The sequence below is a fragment of the Neolamprologus brichardi genome, chromosome 8 (assembly GCF_056152115.1).
Source record: "Neolamprologus brichardi isolate AB-2024 chromosome 8, ASM5615211v1, whole genome shotgun sequence".
Classification (NCBI taxonomy): Eukaryota; Metazoa; Chordata; class Actinopteri; order Cichliformes; family Cichlidae; genus Neolamprologus; species Neolamprologus brichardi.
Window position 1 is genome coordinate 26,073,614 of NC_142111.1, and position 25,829 is coordinate 26,099,442.

The following is a 25,829-nucleotide window of genomic DNA, read 5'->3' on the forward strand; positions in this document are numbered from 1 at the left end:
ATCTGGCAGACGCTCGATTGGATTTCATTCCTCACGGGTCCTGATCCCAAACATTTTTCAGCAGGGAGAGGGCAGCAGAAAGCGTGGAAGCACCGGATGATGGCAGCAGATTTAGTGAAGACACAGTCCTGGAGGGGGTGGCTGCTGCATCAGAGGGAAGATTTTATGTTGCGTTCAGAAAACACGGCAGCTCATGTAGTTTGGAGAGCTTAAGGTGTTACGGGAGGATGCAAGGAGAGGTCTGAAAGGGAAGGATTGATAGGGAGGCTTGTTCTGTCGGGGGGTTGTAGGGGAATGAGGAAGAGAGTGGTACAACTGCACAAACCAGGTAATAAGCCAGAGGTCAAAGGTTCATGCAGCCCCGGGGGCGATGCTGCTGCTACACTTGTGCTGGAACTGCATTTCAATACGACATGACAGCTGTGAGTCCTTTACAAACAGGACGGGAGCAGCAGAAAAGAATATAAACGTATGTCATACATGCATCATACACACTTACTGTTGTCTGGCAGTAAGAGTCTGTAGGATGGAAACAGCTCCAGTAACTGACAGGCTCTGATGTAAGACTGTAGACTAGTCTTCCACAGGGAGCCTGACGTCCACAGTTCTCAAGATATCATTTTCATTTTGGTTTTAATGGACTTTGACCTTCATTGTTAGCGCCCAGTGTCAAAGCAGACCTTGAAGAAAAATGTCAAGAAACGATATCGAATAATAAATCATACGACAGGACATGGAGAGATCTTTGCAATGCACTTGTTATTTGATTTGATAAAACATCAAAGTTTTAGTGTAGCCCTTGGCCTTCTGGGGGCGTTTAGTGGAAACTGGATGTGCAGATTTCACGGAGGAGTGTTGTGCATGTATCTGTGATCTATACTTCATGTACTGTCAGAGTGCCTGCAGCTGAATCAGGTCCAACAGTAGAAACAGTCATGTGATAGAGCTCATGGTCACGCTGAAACCCCTGTGCGCTGTCCGTGGTCCTGAAACTTGACGAAGGTTCGGGCTTCAAATCCAGCATCTGACCAGAGCTTTTCTGAGTTTGGCTGTTCTCCCCATGCTGGCGTGGGTTACTCCAGCTTCCTCCCACAGTCCAGACACATGCAGGGGTTAATGTTTGAGTGTGTCTGTCTGTGTGAGCCCAGCGACAGACTGAAGACCTGTCCAGGTGTACTCCGCTTCTCGTCCCATCACCGCTGGGATAGGTGATACGCAGAAGAGAATGGATGGATTTTAACCCTTTAAAACCGGTCGGAGCGGCCACGCTCTGTTTTGCGTAACTATTTTTAAATCCCAGTAGCTCTGCAACCACGTAAGCTAGCGCAATAATTCTTTTTGCATATGAAACCGGAGGAGTTGTACTTACATCTTATGCCATCAGCTTGTCCTCGGTCACAGTTTCCTTCCACATAAAGCTTTTTAAAAACTGCATAAAAAGCACTTGCAGCAACAAAAACATAATATTCCAGAAACACGCTTTGCCGATCCGATCAGCTGTTCGTAACACTTCCTACGTTAGAATAGAGGTCAGCGTGAACTTTTGCATGTCCGCCATGACCTGCCCGAAACCGGAAGTGACGTCATTTTCGCGGAAATGTAGTTTTTTACCATCAGGGCCTCATGAGCCTATACTGGTGTTTTTAAAAGTTATGTTTGACTTTATGACTTTCTGTGTCGTTTCTGGGATGCTTAGGACTCATATTGCACTGCTGGAAATAGTTTATTTTGATGCATATGCTGCTTTTTTGCAAATTTGCACTATAATATTTATTTTCGTTTTTCCTGCAGTGTATAAAAATTGGTGTATTTCAAAAATAAAACTATGAAGACACTCAAAATAAATTTCCTGTGGTGGGAAACTATTTTGTGCAACTTTTTTGTATTTACAGTTTTGAGGGATAAGCCTCTTAAATTTCTCTAACTAGAAATATATGTTAAAAAAACAAAAACGATTTTACATTTTTTTGTAGTTTATTGCACTTTTTTGCAATTTATGTAATTACTATGCACTTAATGCAGACATATTATTAAAATTTGGGCTATAATGGTTGTATTGATGTATAGCAACTTGAAATGCTCCCAAAAATGGCTCCACAACATGTAAAAATATAATATAAGCTCTGGCGGACTTGGTTCTATGGCAGGTCTTAAAGGGTTAAAAGAACTCAAAAAACACATTTTTCCTAAAAGTTTATAAACATAAATGAATTCATCAAAACAAAAACACCTTAGAACTGTCTGATATCCATCTGTGGCCTGATTATTTAATAGGATGGACGTCAGAGTGAGATAAAGATCAGGACACATGCAGCATCTGTGTGTATATAGTTATAGGTATGCTAAAGGCTGTGTGGGTCCTGGTTTGTCAGAATGTATTTGCGTTGTTGTGTTGTTGTTCCCTATTGGTGGATGGTGAGGTCTGCAGTGCTTCTGCTCGTACTTGGAGGTTGGGAGGACGAGGCGAGGGGGTTGGCTCTGAATCCCTAGGTGCTGATCTGATTGGCTCGCTTATTTTCTTCTCAATGTGTCATTTAGTGTATTCTGATGTGCAGGATATTGTAGTGTGTGCAGTATTCGCTCGGGTTTATTGGCAGTTGGTTGATGGTTGGACAGCTGAGCGGGTGGTCCTTACATGACTCCGATGAATCTGCCAGTCAATCCAGTGAGGCCGGCCAAATTTTAACCTTTAACTGAGCCTTGGCAGAGTGGATATGTGGCCTGTTTAATCATCCGTATCGACTCTCCTGCCTGAAAAGCAGAAAGCAGGTTTAAGAGTTCAAAGTAGGTCATGGCAGGGTAAACATTAGTGCTACCTGTCAGGCTTTCTTCTAGATTTATGTGGCCTAATTTTCAGAGCGGAAAGCAACAAGAGGTCGAGGCATTTTTTCAAATTAGAGCTGGGCTTCTGCAGGACTCTTTGCAGCCTTTGTGCTTGCTCCAGATTTTCAAATAATGTTTCTGGTTATGTTGCAGTTTATAATTATATAAGTTCATAATTTATAATTTGTCTACCAAAGCTCACTTTTCCATTTTTCTTTCCCCCTTCCAGCCTGTGAGCTGATGAACCAGGGCATCCTGGCGTTGGTGACCTCTACTGGCTGCGCCTCAGCGAGCGCCCTGCAGTCCCTGACGGACGCCATGCACATCCCACACCTGTACATCCAGAGGAACAGCGAAGGATCTCCTCGCACTGCCTGCCAGTTCAACCCGAGCCCCGGCGGGCAGCGCTACACGCTGGCCGCCCGGCCGCCCGTACGCCTCAATGACGTCATGCTGACGCTGGTGGAGGAGCTGCGCTGGCAGAAGTTCATCGTGTTTTATGACACCGAGTACGGTGAGTGAGCGGATGGTTATCTCGTTTTAAGTTCCCGTTAATGGTCTTTGATTGAGCCACGCAGAAAGCTTACAGCAGGGGGGGAAGTCCAGGCCTCGAGGGTCGGCGTCCTTGATCCAACACAGCTGATTTAAATGTCTTGAAGTTCTCCAGAGGCTGGTAATGAACTAATCATTTGATTCAGGTTTGCTGACCCAGGGTGAGATCTAACACCTGCAGGACAGCAGCCCTCGAGGCCTGGAGTTCGACACCCCAAGTTTAGGGAACTGTTGGAAGCTGTGGTCTCGTTTGGGATCAAACTGATCCTGATCCTGCTGAAATCTGTCAAATGTGGTAACGCTGCTGGTTATATGAAGAGCTGCAGCCTCGTGGAGAACATCAAACTTCTTCACTTCCAGCGTCAGTGGCAGCTTTAATTGGCTCGCTTTCTCAGCTTTCTGCATGTCTTGTTTAGTCAGTGTGAAGATTTGCACTTTTCCCTCAGTGATGCATTCGATGCTGTGGGATTTGCAGCTTCATGTGCTGATTTTTCCTCCTTAAAGCTAAAACATCAGTGGAATTTTCCCCAAAAACATTGCATTATGTTCTTGGAATCTGTTGGTAGTCTTATTTCTAGATGTCTGACTGTATTTCTTGCTGCTGCTGAGATGAGGCTGTTGGTATTTGAACTCTGCTGGGTGCCTGTTTCTCCTTTGGGTTTCAGCAGTGAGGATCCTTTAATGCCCTACCTCAGACCAAGTATCGTGGCGTGGAGCCACGGCTCCTTGATGAGTAACCTGCTCTTTTACACTGTTTGATACGTGCCTGGGTTGCTCCCTCTGGCAGTCACAGCTACTCCATCTATTTTTGGGCTTCGTAATGCAAACAGCATCAAGCTGCAGCGTCTTTATAGCCGGCGGTATCATTTTATTTCAAGAACACAAATAACCTTGTTCACCTGAACAAAAATGGATTTCAGTTCAAAACTGTGTTTCCATAAGTTGCTTTCAGCTATAGCCTCTCTGCTTTTGTTTAACATTTACCTCCCGTTACTCACATGGGACGCATGTGGACATAGAATTGGAAAACCATTAGGAATAACTCCCGACTACTTAAACGATTTTCGATGTGTCTGCGTCAGAACGCTGGAACAAAAACTTTTTTAGATCGACTCTGCTGCCCGCCGGATTTGTTTGGAATGGCTCGGTTGGACTGTATCTTAATGAAATCACATTAGGCTCAATGGATTTTTGAGTGTAATCAATAGAGGATGGTGGCAATTACAATATAAGGATATAGACAGATGCAGGCATTTAGCTTCTCGGATACTCTTATCCAGAGTGATTTAGAGTAAGTGCATCAGTAACTGCAGGCCTGGATCTGAATCCTTTATTAACGAACCGGCGACTCAGTGACGAATGAGGCCAAAAGGCAAACGTGCAGCTACACAGCGTCACGCAGCTGCAGGCGTGCAGTATTAGTTCATACAGAGACTTCACAGACCTCAGAGACGGTGATTGGTTGGCTTGGTAGGTTCAGGGTATTTAACTGTTCTTTAATCTAAAACTCGAATCATCCAATCATGTGGCTGCTTCACTGCGGCTCCAAGTATTTAACTGAAGTGTGTTTTATTTGTGTTCTTTTTAAACGTGTTGCTCTAAATTGGAAGATTATTGTGATGTTGAAATATAAAAGTAAAATGATGTGTTATCATTTTTCATCGCTCAAAATAAGCGTCACGCTCGCATAAACCATACCTGCTGAAATGCTGTGCATTTATGGAGACGTTCGACCCCAGGCAGGCCAAGTCAAGACGCTGTGCGCAGAGGTTCAGGAGCAGAAGTCCCATTGTAAACATATCACTGCAGACTTCTTGCTTTTGCTGTTGTAGTAGAATTGTCTCATTCCAGCGAGTGGTTGTGCTAGACAAACCCGACGATGTTTGCATGTACACGCTTTTTTCTTTATTGACTACTTTTCACACACAGGCGTCTGTAGCTTTGCAGCTCACAGCCCGACACACACCAACACAACAGCATAGAGAGCAGAGACTTTAAGGCGGCGAGGTGTGATTGCAGATGCCGCTCAGGTGCGCCCGCCTCCCCTGCAGCGGCGCTGCAGACCACGCCCCGACACACATTAACCAGGTGAAATAAATATTTATTCAGATATTTTGCAAATATTTATTTTTCATTTTCTTTAGCAGTTGAGTGATTTTTTCCAATTATTTTTTTAAAATTCAGGTCAAGGCTGCGAAATCCCAAAGGTGATATAAGGATGACGCCTCACTACAGTTTTTGTTTGGTCTATGAATAATTTAAGTTAAACTTTTTAATTTTAAGAGTTCAAAATGTGTTCATTACATAAATATAATGTAACTTTCTCTGTAGCACTTCATGGATTTGATAAGCAACACTTTAGGTGTTCATACAAAGCATAAAGGAAAAAAGCAATAACAGTATTTGCAGCTCCCAGTGTTTTCTTTTCCATGGAAACTGGGTCCAAACGGCTCTTGGGTGTTAAAGGTTGTGACCCTGGTGTAGACGATCCACTGAAGAATGGATTTAACAGACTTTTGCATCTTCAGAAAAGATGGGACGCTTTGTAAAATGTAAATAACAACCATGCTTACCAAATCTCATAATCGTCAGATCTTATAAGACCACATAAAAAACTCATATTTCATACAAAATATCAGCTGAATTTGATGAAAGCAGTAAAATCTAAAATCAATAAATGTAATAGGGGCAGAAATGAAGTAGTGCTAAAAAGAAACAGCTGGACGAACATTTTTCAGCTAATTACGGTAAATTTTCTCACTTTAAGGATTTAATATGTTTTCTCTGGTTTATATAAAATATAATTTTATGATATTTGCAAGTCATTTGTCCCAACAGCTTTGGGTTCAATACAGAAAGTCCTGCAGAGCGTGTCACAGGCTGCAACACGTGCTGCTGCACTTCCTCCACACTAAACCGTCCATGTGACAGGAACCACCCCAACCTTAGCATCGCTGTCACGGTTGTGACTCTGAACATTGCTCTGAGTGAAAGGTGTGCATTAGTTAGTGCAGCGCGTGCAACTGGACGATGTGAAAAACTATCAGTGGATTATTTATAATGTTGTCAGTGAGCACGAGCTGTCGCCGCCTCTTCCTTTTAATAGCTTCTATATCACAGCGAAGCTCGGCGCCACAAAGCAAACACGGCGCACGTAACAGCCGGAGCCTTTGTGAAGACGCTGCACTCTGATGTTTTCGTTATGATTTTGTTTGCTCTCCCTGTAATGTTGCAGCGTTCGGCTTATTGTTGCAATCACATTGCTGCAGTTGGCTGAATAGTAGAATGAATGTGAGAATTCGAATAGCAGAATAAATCTGATCAGACTCCGTCGTCGGGGCTCGAGGTACCTGAACGGTAACATTGGGGCTGGTTCTCCAGTTTTCCACACAAAAGGAAAAAACAGAAAGAGATAGAGCTCCGAGTACAAAAACCCACCAGCCGTGTGCCAGTGTTTCAGATTTTTCTTCTGCTTTTTGCTGTGAATAGTCAAGTGAACACAGTCGGGGGGTGTAAAAGCCCCGGTCTTTGGACAGATTTAACGGATGCCGTGCTCTGCTGTGAAGCTGCCCTGCAGCTCTGATATGAACAAGCGTCAGGTCGAGCAATGAGAGCTCCGCCTGAACCTCTGATCTGGCTCGGGTCAGCGGGGACTCCCTCACAAAACAGCGCTGTCAGTGCCGAGCGCAGAGTTAGGCCGTGGCTGCAGGAGGTGAACAAATGGACGAGCTGTCGAGGATCACGCCGGCTGATGACATTATATGTGACAAAATGTAATAAGGCGGAGCTGCAAGGGGAGCAAAAGCTGGGAAAGCCATTAGATCTTGAGGACTGGAGACATTATGAGAAAGGAGTAAAAGCATGGGCGTAATTTAACCACAAACGGGTTGCATTGATGTTTTTGTTTGACCAGAGACGTGAATCAATCCAACTGCCAAATTCAATACAGCTGTCAGTTAATTGCATCATGTTCTCCTGTTAATAACTTGCTGCATAACTGTGTGAAAGAAGCTGATGGATTTTCACTCCTCGCTGAACAAACCCAACGATTCCTCGAAGAGTTTCTGAAGGTTTGAGAAGCTCAGATTTCACTGATTTGAAAGCATGCTCAGCTGATTTGATAGTAGACGCATCATTTCATGTGGAATGTTGTAATTATCATCACGTGAGGAGGTGAAGGTGTGCTTTGCTAAAATTGCAAAAACACTCTTCTCTCCCTGTGTAGTGGCACCGAGCCACGCCGGCTGAGTCTATTTATCCAGGCTTTTAAATTCCTGCTGCTTCCACTCCAGCCTTAATGAAGTTATAGCACAGGCTGGCTTCTGTCCTTCCACCAGCGCTGTAGCATGAAGGAAAAGTATGGATAGCAGTGTCTGATCTGTATGATATCAAAGAAGGCTCCGCCTCCATCACCAAGGCCCTGTGTGAAACGAATCGGGGTGTGTTTGAGCTGAAAATCATGCAAAGCTACTCTAAGTTTAAGAGCATGGAGCTGGAAATCATGCAAAGCTACTCTAAGTTTAAGAGCATGGAGCTGGAAATCATGCCAAGCTACTCTAAGTTTAAGAGCATGGAGCTGGAAATCATGCCAAGCTACTCTAAGTTTAAGAGCATGGAGCTGGAAATCATGCAAAGCTACTCTAAGTTTAAGAGCATGGAGCTGGAAATCATGCAAAGCTACTCTAAGTTTAAGAGCATGGAGCTGGAAATTATGCCAAGCTACTCTAAGTTTAAGAGCATGGAGCTGGAAATCATGCCAAGCTACTCTAAGTTTAAGAGCATGGAGCTGGAAATCATGCAAAGCTACTCTAAGTTTAAGAGCATGGAGCTAATGCAAATGAGCAGAAATGTTTTTTCTCTGCTGTTGTACAAATTGAGCTTGGAAAGAAAACAGAGAGGAAATTTGATTCTTCTTGCAGTTCTTAGAATAAACAAAGCTGTGAATCACACTGCTCTCAGACTTTTTGGGAACATTACAGGGAACAACAATTTTCCGAGGACCCTGTAATAACCCAAACTCTTATTTAACTGGCTCGGGCTTTGAATGGGTGCTCGCCAGCTGACTAATACGCCACGCTGCATGACAGACATGTTTACTGCACTCTGAGAGAAGCCAGTTATTTCACGACAGATGGATGAGATGAGTCACTGTCATATAAGAGTTTTGATTGGCCCAAAATAGGGGCCAGACTTGTAATAAACACAGTATGACTGTTTTGGTGGCCGTGCACGGATCGTGGATGTCGAGGATGCTGGACTGTAGCAGAGAAATGACACGGCAGCGCTGCGAGCTCAAACTTAGACTGGATGATAACGTTCACTCTGAGCGACGTAACGTGTTGACAGATGTTTCAGTGTCATAAAAGCGTCTTTACAATCCTCTGTAAATGAATTTTTAATTGGATCAATGACGCAGCAGCTCGCAGCGCTTTAATCGGCCTGTTTGCTGTTTGTTTGGTTGTTAAATGGAAGTGAAGAGCTCACTTCAAAGGTAGCTGGGAACAGTGTGGAGGATCTTTTAAGTGAGAAAAAACTGAATGTTTTCAGTGTGGCGGAGACACGCTGCGCTGCGTGATCCAACCGCACCGCTTACCAATTAGTCGAGGCGGCGTCGGAGTGTGCGCGGAGCGGCTGTGTGCATATCGATCATCGTTACTGCGGCTGGATGTTTCTGGAGTGTTTGCACACCTGAGGTTTCAGCTGCGTCTCCCTCACGCTTTGTGTTTTGTGTCTTTATTTCTAAGTTAACTTTTTGTGATGATGAGCTGATTTCAGGCTTTGCAGGTTTATTTGCTCAGTTTATTCGAAAAGCTCAGAGATCCATTCGTACTTTTGTGGTTTATGTCTGTTCACCTGGAAGCGACATCAAGCCGCTGCTCACAGAGCTGTGAGCGGTCAGTGGTGTCCAGCGGCGCTCTGGCTCAGAAGAGGCCAGCGGCTGGAGGCCACATCAATAAGTGGACGGTGATTTCCTTTCACTCTGATGTGACTTCAAAACCTTCAAATATGAGTGAACAGCAAACTCGAGGGCGTGGCGTGTAATCATCGCCTGTTCCTTCAGAAAAAAGGATCTTGGCAGAAGATTTAGGAGCAAAGTGATGTTTACGCTGCAGTGCCATTTTAAGCCTAAAAGAAAGTGGATTTGACACTTGGCACACGTTCAGCCCACACGTCCAGCGAGCTTTGCCAGACCGCGATGTTGCTCAGCTGCCGGTGCGTTGTTTTCTGTCGGTAGTGCTTCCTCACAGATTCCTCATCGCCGTGCAGCTTTTATTGGTTTTCCATTCAAGCGTAATCGTCCTTTCAGAGGGCAGATTTGGTTTGCTACGCCACGCGTGGCCTGCTCTCTGGACCTAATCACACACGCGTATTGATCCTCTTGTTTTCCTGTTGATGCTAATCCTCCCTAATTTCTGTCAGTCTGTATTCTCTCAACCATTCATTGTTTCTCTGAAAACCTTTTATGGATTTCATGTAACATCTTTCATCAGTGAACATCGCGCCTGAATACATGAGCGGCGCTGTAAAGCAGGACACGTCCAGCAGAGAAGAAGGTGAGAAAAGGCAAAACAAACAGAGGACGAGTTTCGACGCCAACTTTGAACACGTGCGCAAGTCTACTAACCCCTCTTCGTCTTCATCTCCTCCTCCTCGCTCTGCGTGACGTGCGAGGCCATTATGAGCGCGAGCCGAGCCGAGGAGGCCCATTTATTCAGATTAGAGGCTCATCGTTGAGGGATACGAGGAGCAGATGGGCTTTTTGGTTCGCTTGTCTGGCCGAGTCTGCGCCGACCGTCCGGGACTGTCAGTCGGTCGTGATGATGATTAAAGAAGCTCCTCGGCTCGCCTCCTTCCGCCCTCGCTTTTTTACTTTTTCATCCATCCGAAGCCTCAGAGCTCAAAAAAACCTCTCTGGTGCAATTTTGTCCTAAAGGGCAATAAGTAAGATGTTTGCTGCCTCGCAGCACAAACGTAGCCGTGGTAGAAGAATCGCCCTTCATGAGCCAGAATAAAGAGGAGACGTCGTGCACTTTTTATTTTTGATAGCTGGGCGTCATTTTTACGAGCATTCTTGGGCGACTGCTGCAACACGGGGAGCAAATAAACATAAACAGGTAGAAGATCTCAGTGAAGACGAATAATTAAAGGTTATTAGTCTCCTGATGAGTTGTTAATAATCCCACTGCACTCAGGCAGCATCCTCATCTCCTGTGCTCCTGCTGGGTGACTGCATCCACCCAACGTTTTCAAATTTCACCGACTTAAAAATCATTTTTTACATCCTATTTCTTTTTTACTTGATGATGTTTTCTGTAGGTTTTTTATTGCATTAATATTTAGCTTTTCACCTTTTCCCACTAGACTGGTTTATGTTATTATTTCACCCCCTGTATTTCCTCAGATGTCTTCATTTCTGTATTTTTAACATTTACGTTAATATTTTATAACACAGCATAATTCTCCTGTAATTTAACCCTTTAAACCCGGTCAGAGCAGCACGCTCTGTTTTGCGTAACTATTTTTAAATCCCGGTAGCTCTGCAACCACGTAAGCTAGCGCAATAATTTCTTTTGCATATGAAACCGGAGGAGTTGTACTTACATCTTATGCCATCAGCTTGTCCTCGGTCACAGTTTCCTTCCACATATAGCTTTGCAAAAACTGCATAAAAAGCACTTGCAGCAACAAAAACATAATATTCCAGAAACACACTTTGCCGATCCGATCAGCTGTTTATAACACTTCCTACATTGGATTAGACGTCAGCACGAACTATCGCATGTCCTCCATGACCTGCCCGAAACCGGAAGTGACGTCATTTTTGCGGAAATGTAGTTTTTTACCGTCCGGGCCTTATGAGCCTATACTGGTGTTTTTAAAAGTTATGTTTGACTTTATGACTTTCTGTGTGGTTTCTGGGATGCTTAGGACTCATATTGCACTGCTGGAAATAGTTTATTTTGATGCATATGCTGCTTTTTTGCAAATTTGCATTATAATATTTATTTTCGTTTTTCCTGCAGTATATAAAAATTGGTGTATTTCAAAAATAAAACTATGAAGACACTCAAAATAAATTTCCTGTGGTGGGAAACTATTTTGTGCAACTTTTTTGTATTTACAGTTTTGAGGGATAAGCCTCTTAAATTTCTCTAACTAGAAATATATGTTAAAAAACAAAAACGATTTTCAATTTTTTTGTGGTTTATTGCACTTTTTTGCAATTTATGTAATTACTATGCACTTAATGCAGACATATTATTAAAATTTGGGCTGTAATGGTTGTATTGATGTATAGCAACTTGAAATGGTCCCAAAAATGGCTCCACAGCATGTAAACATATAATATAAGCTCTGGTGGACTTGGTTCTATGGTAGGTCTTAAAGGGTTAATGGAACGTCCCTGCACGTTATTACAAATTACAATGTTTTATCAACATATAATAAAGTTGTGTCCGCGTGGGAGACATTCCTTAAATCAAATATTAGCGCAGCCGTGCTGTGTTGACATCGTTTCCCTCGTAGCTTCAGTGCAAATGTGCAGCTGAGTGTGTGTTCACAGTTTCACTTCCCTCCCACAAAACTTCCTCGGGGATCTTCTGCTCCTCATCACGAGCTGCAGTGGCCGGCCCGGAGCTTCCAGCGTGATGTGAGGAGCCAGATAAATTCCCTGTTGGAGATTTCTCCAGAAGCTGAGGCTGCTGTGAAAGCTCTGCAGCAGCAGCCTAAACTTCTCCACTGGTGGCCACGTTTGAAAGCCAAGTTGGTCTGGTCTGAGCCGCTGTGGGACTGCAAACAGCGTGAGGGCGTGGGGGCTTCCCATGATGCACCGAGTGCTTCTTCTTCACTCACTCTTTAACTCTTTTAACAGTTTTTCCTTCCTTGTCTAACGGCTCCATCAACAGAGGAATGATGAAAAGACCTCGTGTTCCAGCCGCTGCAGAGCGAGGAGGGTCATGGGGTTATTCATCAGTGAGAAGTACTTTGTGGGAGATTGACACTCCTGCGAGGGCGATGCTTAAGAAAAGGTCAGAGGTCAATGAAATCATTAGGATTTATTCAACCAAATTTTATTATTTATCCAAATAGCATCTGACTTATTGAAAGTTGCCTTGACCTCGAGAGTTTATCCAGCATTTACCACCACGAGGTGAACGAGTGCAACATGTCAGAGTAACGACCTGAAAAATGGGGTATTGCAGGTTTTCTAAAGCCCTGCTGCTGGCAGAAGAAAGGATGTGGAGATAAAGACACACCCACACAGCACAAGAGTGGACGATTGATTTCTGCCCTTCTACGTGGGTATCAATATGGCCGGCGTTGCGTGGCTTCACTGAGCGTGACGCAGCAGCTCAGGCGCATCAAAGCCGCAGACTCCAAATGTCACGCTGGCCGCACACCGGCCGGCCGAGCGCACGGATGGACAGCCGAGCTGCAGTGCGCTCTGGGAAACTGTGTTTTTCATCAACACCTAATCAGAGGCAGCTGTCAGGCGGAACAGACGGCCGTCCCGCAGAGAAACGCTGATAAAGATATCGACAGAGAGTGCGTACGTGTGTGTGGGAGGGTAAATAAGCACACTCACCTCTTCTTTTCCAGTGTAAAACACCAATAAATCGTGGAAAGTATTTCACGGGGCCACACAAGCTGCCGGCTGGAGGAAAGGAGAGAGGAAATAAAGAGACTCGAGCTCATTTCCAAAAGCAGTTTCTGTAATTGAGGTAGCGTAAAAACCGCTCAAAACGAGATGCTAAACATAAAGTGAAATCTCGGTGGCTAACGGTTCAAAAAGAGGAAAAATGGACTTACTGAGGTCCTAAAAGACATTCAGACACATTTCAGTCATTACTGCAGAGTCGATGGAGCACTTTGGATAAAATAGACCTCTACCTGTGCTTCACACGGATGACTTCACCACTGTTTAAACCCGACTGGCTGCATCTGGCTTGACTGACTCTCATTGGCTACACTTGCATCAACAACTGTGAGCCCACATGTGTGGACACATCTCAGTATCACTGTTGTCGCCTCAGTTTTCCACATGCATTCATCCTCCGTGTGCTCATCCTGTCTTTCCACGGAGCGCTGCGCAGGATAAAAACACAGCACTGAGAGTAGCAGCAGAGCTTGGTACGACACTGATTTGTTGTTATGAGTTCTCCAGGCTTTGTAATCATTTTCAGGATGGAGATCAGCAAAGAGGAACAAGCTGCACATTAATGTAACGGCTTATTTGCAGCAACGACAAGACGAGGCAGCAGTACAGCAGCAAAAATGCTGACTGGCTCACTTAAATAATAAGTCAGATGGCGTTATGTTTTCTTCTTATCAGCATATCCCATTATACAAACAAAATCAGCAACACTATAATCCTACTGAGAAGTATGATGTAGCTCATTTGTCTGTGCTGTAAATCTCCGTTATTGTCCAAAGTCAGGCTCGTCCTCGGGCCTCTGAGCCGCAACATCGAGCATGGAGACGATCTGAGGTTCATCCACGTGTGGAAGTGTACAATCTGTGGGAAAGGAAAAAGATTTGCATGTGTCAGAAACAGAGATGGGCAGTAACGCATTACTTGTAACGCGTTACTGTAATCTGATTACTTTTTTCAAGTAACGAGTAAAGTAAGGGATTACTATTGCAAAAACGGTAATTAGATTACCGTTACTTTCCCGTAGGAACGCTGCGTTACTGCGTTACTAAAACCGTGATTTTTTGCGAGAATGTCTCATGACAGTGACGTAAGCGAGTGCGACGTTCGTGACAACAGCTGTGTGCAGATCAACAATGGATCATATATCGAGTGCAGAGAGAGTATGAGCGTGCAGCGTTTAAAGCGTGGAAGTACTGACCTTACTTTGAGTTTGATTCCATAAAAAGTGACAAAAACATTAGTGTCCGTTGTGCGTGGGAAGAAAACTTCTTTTTACAGCGAAAAACCCCTAAACTTCCGAGCAAGCACCGAGTAGCTACGACGTAATGGGAAACTCACAGAGAAACTCGCAGATTCTTCCACTGACCGCTGCACACCTGCACCAGGGTAACCCTCCGCCTACCCCACTCCTGCTTTACAGGTGAAATTAGAGCAACAGGACCGCTAGTCTTTGACTTTATTTATTTTCTGCTGTGTTTTACTTGCATCTATTTGAAAGACTGAGTGTAAACACACAAAATATTTTATTTTATGTGCTGGAATGTGCAGAAAATAGGTTTAAATGTTAAACTAATTTCTTCCAGTCAGAGAATGTTGCAGATAATTTAATGTTTGCTTGATGCATAAAGTTAAAAGATTAAAAGTAATAAAACAAGTTTTAAAAAGAGACTTTTCCATTTGATTACATTTTGTATGATGATTATGCAGAAAAAGTAGAATTGGGCTGAAAGATCTATCACTTTATCACCTATTCAGGTTGTAAATCGTGTTTTTAAAAAGTAACTAAGTAACTAAGTAATTAATTACTTTTGAAAATAAGTAATCAGTAAAGTAACAAGATTACTTTTTGGGGGAAGTAATCAGTAATTAGTTACTTATTACTTTTTTCAAGTAACTTGACCAACACTAGTCAGAAACAACCTGGAAACTCATTCGCATTAAAATCCCTCCCTGCTTTGTTTGACCTGCAGTACCACACAGTGACCACCAGGTTTCATCTGTTATCAGATCTTTTCTTCATTGCCCCGGTAACTCCTGATTGGTGGGTTTTGTTGTCCTTTATTCTCTCTAAATGACCCCACACTGAACTAGTCACATAAATAATACCTATGACAGCACCACTGAGGGGACACTGGCTGACAGATTAATACATTATTGGCTTTGAAATTTAAATAAACAAAAATAGACAAAGAGAACATGAAACGCTGCATCACTCAGAGGTGTTGCAGTCTTTATGTGGCTCTTGATTTAAAAACAGAAGGTAAAACTACACCAGCCTCATCTGTACAAACAGTAAATGACAGATGTGTGTTTGCTCTTCACATCACAAACAGAAAAGTGAGCGTTAACAGTCAGCGTGTTTCCTCTTCAGTGGATTCAAGGCGACGGCGTCTCGTGTTTCCATTGTGCCGCGGCGCCGTGCGACTGAATCGTACTGCGCACTTCTGTTGACATTTTATGAATGTTTCATCACTGACAAGAATGATCAGATGAACCGCGGCTCTCCAGAGTACTGAGCTCTCTATGCAAGCAAAAGCGCCTGAAAAGAATCAGATTAAAATGAAAATGATTAAAGTATAAAATATTAAAATGCGGAGTTAGCGGGAGGAACGAGAGAGCGCAGTAAATTAGAGAGAGGTGAAAAGGGTAGAGTGGGAGGAGAAACAGGGTGGATTAGTGAAGAGCGCTGCGCCCGAGGCCCGTCGCTGCTACGATGCATTTATGTCTCGGCCTCCTCGTGCAGCTTGTTTGCATACCGAGTGCGCTCTCGCTTAAACCTGTGTGGCTGTGCTTCTGTGTACTTCACCCATACTCATTAAATTAAAGGACTAAACCAAAGCAGTGAGCAGGTTGTGGTTACTGCTCAGCCTTCACCGCCTCAGCGTCATCGAGTCAAAACAGGCTTTGAAGATTTCACAGCAAATGTTTTCAGCTCAGTCCACATTCTTCCTTTGCTTCACATGCTCTGAAAATAAAATGCTTGTACTTTCTTTTTGTTTTCAATATGCAATCATCATCATCAGGGGGAAACACTGAAATAGGCAGAGTATTGTCCTGTGAGCCCAGATATCAGAGGGTGAATGGTGGGGTAGCAGTCTATCAAACGGCTAACGCACAGAGACAGACGACCACTCACATTCACTCCAGCTCTGGCAGTGCTCGCCCTGTTCCTCCTCACACAGAGGAACATACTGGTCCTGTTGCTGGGTTCTACACCCCCGTCCTCTCCTCCCAGTATCTCATACGTACTCTTCAGACTGTCCTGGGAGACACAGCATGTATGGACGCGCCACAGGCTGGACTTCCTGTGCAGCCTGCAGGTCTCAGGCTACGAGCAACGAGAAAAGCAGCAACAGCAAGCAAAGCTGGAGAAGAATCACTCAGAAGGGTTAACGTGAGGGCAGTGGTCTGTGGACACCACCTGCTAAAACAATCCCTTTGTGGGTTGTTGCCTCTCAGGTGCACCTGTGGTCACTTGTTTGCACCGAAGCAGCTGACGATGGTCCGTGCTTCTAAACTGATGCCGATCCCTCAGATTTAACTGGCTTTATTGGATATTGTGATGACTGAGTGTGTTTGAGATAATCGATAAACTGACCAAAAAGTCGTTTTGGTTATTTGCACGTTTATTAGCTTTTAAACCGAACCAAAAGGAGTGATTTTTCAGGGGTGAAGAAATGTGACAGGAAGGGAAATAATGCTTATTCCCACACAAAACTCTTACTGGGAAAATCTCTGTCTCTCTTCCACAGCATGTCTTTGTCCTGTCTTCCTTCTCTCACCCCAACCAATCACAGCAGATGGCCCCGCCCCTCCCTGAGCCTGGTTCTGCTGGAGGTTTCTTCCTGTTAAAAGGGAGTTTTTCCTTCCCACTGTCGCCAAAGTACTGCTCATAGGGGGTCATATGATTGTTGGGCTTTTCTCTGTATCTATGAAGCGCCTTGAGGCGACTTTTGTTGTGATTTGGCGCTATATAAATAAAATTGAATTGAATTGAATTAAGATCAATAATGCTTTCTATACCAACATGAGGTGAAAAAGAAACAATTTTAAACACAAATACAAAATACGTCAGTGTTTGCTCTTAAGGTGCTCACAGAGAAATCGATACATGTAACTCATTTATGAAGAGCTGTTACAGAATGAATGATTCACAGACATGTAACAGTATCAATAAGTCTTTCTCAACCAATCACAGCAGATGGCCGCCCCTCCCTGAGCCTGGTTCTGCTGGAGGTTTCTTCCTGTTAAAAGGAAGTTTTTCCTTCCCACTGTGTTTGCTCATAGGTGGTCATGTGATTGTTGGTTTTTCTCTGTATGTGTTATTGTAGGGTCGACCTTACAATATAAAGCTCCTTGGGGCTGTTGTTTTGATTTTGCGCTGTGTAAATAAAGTTGAGATCCAAAGCAAAGGGTGACGTCAGCCTGCATTTATGCAGAAACACTGCAGGAAGAAGCTGTGTTTGGAATAAAGAGATTATTTAGCGAGAGGAAGAAGAGGAGTAAATGTTTTTAGAATAAAATGGCTCATTAATCTATTGTTTGGCTTTGAAAACTGACTCGTTTAGACAAAGATTATCCCTTTATAAAACTGCATGATATTGAAATTTCATTTTCCGTGTTCAAACAATTCCCTTTGTCTGTAAAGATGAACAGAAACAGTTCGAGCACATCAGATCTGAGTCCCGTGTGTTGCACAGTAATATTTGTAGGCTGATACTCACATTAGAACCATTTTGCTTCCTGCAAACAGTAAACAAAAGCTTCTGTTCTCTGCAAGTGTGCAAGTTTCTGATAGTGGTGAACTTCTGCCAGCCGGTCTGAGTGCTTAACCTCTCATGTGTCTGATCTGCCTAAACTGTTACATCCATTAAATAATAAGCCATTTAGTGCGTCTCTCTGCTTTCAGTCCATCGCTTCTGTTTGGCAGTCCTTCTCTTGGCCTCTGTGATTTTCTTTTAATTACAAAGGAAATGAATGGATGCTTCCCTGTCAATTTAACTGCACTTTAAAACGGCCCCTGTTCACCCCTCATTGGGCTAAACTCTCCAAGAGGATTAAACCGGTCTGAAAGCCACTTAGAGAGAACCTCGTGTTGCTTCATACATATTTAAGGCTGCACAAGCCAAGACAAAACGCTGTTAGACGATGGCTCATTGGCTCTTAGCTTGTTAGCTCTCGGCCTGTTGTGGCTACACTGGAAACACAACGGTCCTTCTGTTTGAGTCCAATTCATGCTGAAATATTTTTTATAACATTAAAGCTCCAAAAGCCTTGAAAGTCCTGTTGCTTGTGTAACTCTGAGAGCATCGAAGCAGCTTCGGTGATGAAACGAAGTCTCCATCAGTGCCGTTAAAGACGTGGTTATCCAACAAAATGAACCCGGCGTGCTGGCGTCCTTTTTAACCTCAGTTCTTTCAACTGGTGTGAGTGAAGCTGTTTGAAGTCCTGCTGTGTAGATTGTAGTCATTAATTAATAAGGCGTTGTGCAGGCCCGCATGCTTTGGAGTCATATTGTGTGGACACCTGCTGCCTCCATATGTAGTCCACTGATGTCCTCTCTCTCGCCGCATCCTTTTGATGTCTCTGTTAAGATGTTCTCTAATTGGCTGCTGATGGCAGCGTCGCGAGAAGAAAGGCAAGGTCACAGGGTGTTTCTCCGTGATAACACAAAGCTCTTTGCCACGGTGGTCTGGTCCAGCGGGCGGCTTGTTGAAGCCCCGCCCCTCGTACACGTGGCTCTGCATGTCGAGAATCCGGCTATCCCGATGCTAATGAAGTTTTAGACGGCAACGGCTGTGCAAACACAGTTTCTCTTCTTCTAATCAGACGACCGTGAGAGTATGACGAGGCCACGTGTGATTGAGCCCTCAGGCAGCCGTTTACCAGGTTAGCTTAGTAGGTTAGTAGCCATCCGGTCCTTATCTAACCAAAGTGAGAGCTGTGTCTGTGTCTTTGCCACGATGTCAAGCATAGTATGTGTTCACTAACACTGCTTTGACCCTGATTCTGATCTCATGGTGTAGCTGAGGTGAGAAAGGTTTCTGGTTTCAGTTTGGGAACCTCACAATTGTATCGCTCCTGCAGAAAATGTGACCATCATGCACTGGGGCCAAGAGCGAGCAGGAAACTGAGTTTTGGGTCTAAAGCTGCTGCATGAATCAATGTTTAAATATCCCAGGCTCTTGTGTTAGCCACGAATATTTGGTTTACTCCGAGTCTGCTGATGAATTTGTAAAGTTGCAGCTTTTTCCTCTTGAACCAAAATCTGTCTCTACAAACTAAATGAGAACATTTAGCTTTTAGGTGTATTAGTCTTGCAGCTAGTTGCTAGCTTGTGTACTGTGCACATCTATGGCAGCTTACTGCCTCCCAGCACACTTGGATTGTTTGACTCAGTAATGCCGGGCTCACACTGTACGGCCCGATGCTCGGATGCGACCTGGGTGCTCACACTGTGCGTCCATAACATGAAGCTTATAACAGAAATTCTGTCGCTCGCTCTCCCTCTCTGTCTTTCACTCACAGACACGCACACCACCGCCATCAACTTTGCTAAACTGCTAATGAAAAACATAATCAGCTGTGACTGAGCAGCAATGTCTATCCAACTATTTTCACGGTTGTTGTGGTCGTGATAATTTTGTGAGGCCACATCGAAAAGGCTCGGATGAGCTTTCCAAAGTTCTACAAGTGCCTCCATCGCTTGTGTCCAGATCACACGCAGCACTGCGCCGTCTTTTTCACCGACATTTATGTGTTTGCGCGTGCACAGTGTGAGAAACTGCAGTGACACCCTCACGACGGTCGTGAGGATTTCAGGATCACCAAGCGATTGATGATCGGGAGCTGGTCGCGAGTTGTTAATCGCTTCTCGTTACCCCACGTATACTACACGACGCACGATGAAGGCCGAAATCGGGCCTAAAACGGTCGCAATACTCAAAAATCGGCTCAAAATGGGCCAAAAATCGCACAGTGTGAGCCCAGCATAAGAAGCTCTGTGGGGAAGATTAAAATTAATCTACTATGTGCAATAAGGGTTTTGTTCTAACATTAAATGTACAGTCAGTCATTTTATTTAGTTTATTAAGCATTAGTAAGGTATCAATATGTGCTCTGAGCATCTTCTGACCTTCTGACTCCTGGGAACTCTGGCATTGTGTTACACGCCTGAATCCCCCAGACCTGCAATCTAGTCTGAGGCATTTGGGTTCTGCAGCAGGACAATGACCCAAACACAGCATCAAGTCCACCTCTGAATGGCAAGCCCGTTCTCACTACCGAGGCGTAACATGCCAACGTTTTGTCACGACCCGCGGCGTTCCTGAGGAACGCGAAAGGAGACCTTCGGCGTTCTTATGGTACGCGGCGGGTTATGGCTGAAATCCAGTGCAATGACGCTCCCGCGGTAATAGACGTTCCAGCCCTGTATTCCAGCCCTAAACCTAACCTTATCCCTAGCCCTAACCATAACCTTTTTCCTGACCTTAACCAGGACTTTAATGATGTTAAATAGCGTGTTTCTAAGCGATTTGAAGAAAAAGAGCGAACATGTGTAGATTGAGTCCATATGGTTCTCATATTTCCTCATTTTTTCCGAGGTCGTCATTTAGGAACGTGGTGGGTAGCCGAAAACGTAATATGTTGACGATTTGTCACCTAGCGTAAAATGTTACGCTTTGGGAGTGAGAACGTGTTGGAATGGCCCAACCAGTTATTATGTTATTATATTAATAATACACACCTTCACTTAGGAACTGCATTTTGTGTTTAGTCGAGTTATTTTTGTCTAATATTTAAATATATTGTTTGATGATCAGAAAAAACGGGAAATCATGAAGGAGGCAAACACTTTCTCTCACCGCTGCATGTAATAGATTCTTAAGAAACTTTGACTCTTGCGTCCTTTACTTGTTGTAATTTAAGAAGTATTCTGCTGCCTTTAAATCTCGTGGCAGCAATGTCAGCCAAATGTCAATGTAAATTGCTTGCAGTCCTCTGTAGTAGTCTCTAATTTGATAGAGAGTCTTGTTGGGAGCAGGACTGACTGTGGGATCTTTGGACACGTTTACAAAATGAGCTTGTTGGTTTTATTCTCTTGCCCACATCACCAAAAGTCAAATTAGTTTTCCGCCTTGTATAAAATAAACAGTTTCAAATATTTTCTGTAATTTAATAGAAGTCGTAGCCTTGAGGAAAAGTAAAGCCTTGGAAGAGTCGGTGGCTTTAAAAGTACTTCTAATTTTATTCCGACGCGGTTCGTCAAAAATGTCTGTCCAAGGTTCAGCACACATCTTCAAGAAAACCTCATGATGGGGATTATTCATTGGTGCAGCAGCTGTTTTTCACATATTTCACCTTGATTTTTAGACTTGGGGGAAAAAGGTAAGGAGATAAAAGAATGATTTTTCTTTGAAGGCATGAAAAGCGAGAACCCCGGAGTCATCCTTGAGCTGAATCCCCTGCTGACTGTCGAAGTCCTCCTGAGCACAGTGTTGAGTCAGAGTTGAAACAATCACTAAATTTATTTTACCCGTCGTCTTAAAGGAAATGTCCTGCCTTTTGTGATGGCCCAGCTTTCAGTGAATGAATCTGAATCAGTGGATGGTATCGGTGCATGTAGCCCAGTGACCAGCTGATGACCTAAACATGGATAAACAGAAGCATCCTACACGTCCCCTCAAAGAACAGCTTTTTAACACCCTTCTGTCATATTTGCCTGTTGATTCCAGTCATGCAATGTCTGAGTAACCTCTGAAAATGTGACGATGGCTTGTTTTCATGGACCCGATTCATGGAGGACTTTTTACATGAATTTACATGATGACGTGTCAGCTGAGCAAATCCATGAACATATAAGAGCCATTTCTAAGCTTTCATTCTCTGGGTACAGCCTCGCTTTGATGGTTGAAATGGGAGTGCACCCGGATCTTGTATGTGGTAATAAAATAGGATACAAGCTACACAAAAGCTTCCCGAGGCCTGGCATTGAGCTGAGCTATACTTTGAAAAGCCTGGAAATAAAGGAGCATGCAGGCTGTTTGTTCCTCGTGTGTGAAACAAACCGCGTAGGCGCGCTTTACTTTAATGAAGTGATGTTTTTTTGTCGGGTCTGAAGTGGCGGCACAGGAGATTCTGACCACAGGACCGAAGTTTCCTGTGTTTTTCATGCACTGTTTGTTTCGCTTGGGAAGCAAAACTCGGTTTAGGAAAAGTGATGGGTGACGCTTATCGCCCACTCACATCCTGGGCCGTCTGACCTCAATAGATCACATGATAGGGTGGGGCTAGATCAACAATGGGTTCACCCAAACAGTGGCGGATTGTGACCCACACCTGTCACACCTTGGCTCATGTGATTAGGTAAAGGATCAGCAGAGGGTCCATGACTCTCTTGGGGGGAAACTCCCACAGGGCTTAACCCTTTAAAACCGGTCGGAGCGGCACGCTCTGTTTTGCGTAACTATTTTTAAATCCCTGTAGTGCAATAATTGTTTTTGCATATGAAACCGGAGGAGTTGTACTTACATCTTATGCCATCAGCTTGTCCTCGGTCACAGTTTCCTTCCACATATAGTTTTGCAAAAACTGCATAAAAAGCACTTGCAGCAACAAAAACATAATATTCCAGAAACACGCTTTGCTGATCCGATCAGCTGTTTGTAACACTTCCTACGTCCATCAGCACGAACTATCGCATGTCCTCCATGACCCGCCCGAAACCGGAAGTGATGTCATTTTCGCGGAAATGTAGTTTTTTACCATCAGGGCCTCATGAGCCTATACTGGTGTTTTTAAAAGTTATGTTTGACTTTATGACTTTCTGTGTGGTTTCTGGGATGCTTAGGACTCATATTGCACTGCTGGAAATAGTTTATTTTGATGCATATGCTGCTTTTTTGCAAATTTGCATTATAATATTTATTTTCGTTTTTCCTGCAGTGTATAAAAATTGGTGTATTTCAAAAATAAAACTATGAAGACACTCAAAATAAATTTCCTGTGGTGGGAAACTATTTTGTGCAACTTTTTTGTATTTACAGTTTTGAGGGATAAGCCTCTTAAATTTCTCTAACTAGAAATATATGTTAAAAAAACAAAAACGATTTTCAATTTTTTTGTAGTTTATTGCACTTTTTTGCAATTTCTGTAATTACTATGCACTTAATGCAGACATATTATTAAAATTTGGGCTGTAATGGTTGTATTGATGTATAGCAACTTGAAATGGTCCCAAAAATGGCTCCACAGCATGTAAACATATAATATAAGCTCTGGCGGACTTGATTCTATGGTAGGTCTTAAAGGGTTAAAGTCTGGGAATCTCCACCAGTTGCTCTTAGAACTGAAGATTCTTCTCGGATGAAACATCTTCAAGTAACTTAAAGAAGTCCGGACACTTTTCTTTCCAAGCTCCTTAGACTACGATGACCTGGATGCCTGAGAACCTTCACAGACATGATGCATGATGAGTTTTATAACTCCAGGCATCCATGTAAAAGAGGAATGATGAGGTTCAGTTGAATTAGAAGTTTGCAGGCTCGCTAACGTAACAAAATGTAGAGCAATACCCAGAGCAGAGTTTCAAAATGTTCGCTAACGGCTCCGACACTACAGTAACAATAGGAGAGCTTTGTGTTGTGGACAACAAAGAGACTGCGATCACTCGCAGACATTTGCAGATAATGATGATCCGGCTTACAAACACAAACAGGTTGCTAGCATCACTTTGAGTTCCTCTGCACCAATGACTGCATCTGCAGCGCTTCTGATAATAGACTCGTCTATAATTTTACCGGTAAATATCCATCACGCAGCTAAATGTCACTGTGGAGGTTGTGACTCTGAATGCAAGCAGTTATTGTTCAGTTTTCTCTATGCAACTAGCAACAGATTTGCATTTTTTTGCCTGTTTATGACAATTAATTGCTGTATTAGTGCATATTGCAACTTCAGAAGTGATGCCATTCAATCTGATACTGAAGACCGAAGCAGCCTGACTCCATCCCAGTCCCATTTTATCATCTCGAAGCACCAACGTTGAGAAAAACATGATCCCTGACGTCACTGTACCAACAAAGATGAGCTGCACATGAATCAGGTTAATAAAAGTAGCTGAATAGCATTTTAGGACACATCTATTCAAAAGTAAGGTAGCGTGTTTTGGGGTCTGTTATATTTGGGATGATGTCAGACAGAAACAAATCATTTCCAGTGTTTTAACTCTGAATGGAGGAAAAAAGCCTCTTTTTCTTCCCACAGCTAAACCATCAGCTGTGGAAATTTTAAGGCGATGGAGGTTCTCAAGCTGTAGCCCAGCATCATGACTCGTCTTCTGCACGAACAGACGCAGTTCCCCGATGGTGTGATGCAGATTGAGAGGGACAACATGACCAGAGCGAGCAGGAGTGAGGAATTATACCGAGAGATGGGAAGAGTGCTTTTATGCCTGATTGATTTCTCTTTCTATCGCCTCTAATTTATTCAGTAACAGTGAGATCAAGTGAAGACAGCTCAGATACTACCTTAAAATACTGGCTCTGGGTTCACTGACGTCTCCCTGCTGCGTGTCTGTCTGTATTTTAGCTGCAATGTGTGACATTAATAAATGGGAGTGGGATCAGTGGCAGCGACGCCATGTTGGCTTCTTTTCCGTCCTGCTAAATATGCATAAAGTGTTCAGACCTCTGAAGGAGGGCAGCTCGCTGCCTCCGATGATGAGGCTGGGAGGAAGGGCTCTTGTTTTAAATAAGACTCATTTTCATGATGTAACCAGTAAATGGTTTGTTCAGGCTCCCTCAGCCAGTTAATCGCTGCTCTTTTCACCCTGCCGGCTGCTTTTAACCTCTTGTGACAGGCCTGAAAAAAATAAAGGCTTTTAAAACTTTTGATCCAGAGCAAAGTTCGTTGGATTCGCTTTTTCGCTTCATTGCATTTGGGCTAAGCAGAGCAGCAGGACCAGTAATACGTAGACTTTATTCTGAGATGATGCCCATGAAAGACACTTTTCATTTTAGTGGAAATGAATCTAAAAGCAGAGAAAGCATCAGAGTGATTTTCCTCAGGTGCGTGGAGATCATTGTCGTGGCGTCGATGTAATTGGCTGCGGTTGATGCCTCGCGTCTGATTCAGCCGCTTGTTGAAGTACATGTTCGGCTTTGCTTCGCAGATTTCGCTTTGATTACTTGTTACGACCGTTTCACACAAATACAAAGCTGCAGTTTTAGTAGAAAAAAAGGTGAAACGACCAGAGAATTATCTTCTGTTACTATCTTTCTAATCGCTCTACCCATCGTTTCCGCCCTCTCTCCTTTTCCCCGTGAACGTCGCTCTGCGGCTGCTTCTCTGTTCTTTGCACGCTCTTTCTCGGTCTTATTGTTTTTTCTCGCCATCTGTCCGTCTCCATCATCATCTCTCCTAAATTATCTCCTTCTACCTTCTCTCTCTGTCGCTCTCCCACCTCGCACTCTTCTTTGAGCCTTAGTTATTTCTAAAATAAGAATTTTCCCGTGAAGATGACTGGAAGTCTGTGTCGCTGATTGGCTGCTGCGATGCTGTGATGTGATGCGATAAGAGAGGAAAGGCCCTGGAAAGCTGGATGACGCACGCCGGGCCTCCTGCTGTGTGAGTGAGTGTGAAGGAATATGTGTTTTAGAGCGGAGATGGAGTCTGACTGATCATATCCTCGTGTCTTTGTTTTACAGTCGAATTTCACAGATGTGGCTGAGACAGCGTTCCTCACATCTGTCTCAGCACTCAGATAGGAAAATGTGATGGAAGAGAAACAGATAATTAA

At 43.7% G+C, this 25,829-nt stretch overlaps 1 protein-coding gene across 2 annotated transcripts in view; it reads left to right on the top strand.

Moving 5' to 3' along the window:
- Positions 1 to 25,829, top strand: part of grid1b (glutamate receptor, ionotropic, delta 1b) — a 643,072-nt gene that overhangs the window by 364,281 nt on the left and 252,962 nt on the right. For both annotated transcript variants that reach the window (XM_087844978.1, XM_087844979.1), the window contains exon 3: positions 3,053 to 3,337. In XM_087844978.1, the coding sequence (XP_087701104.1) occupies positions 3,053 to 3,337 (285 nt within the window). The remainder of the gene's footprint in view (positions 1 to 3,052; positions 3,338 to 25,829) is intronic.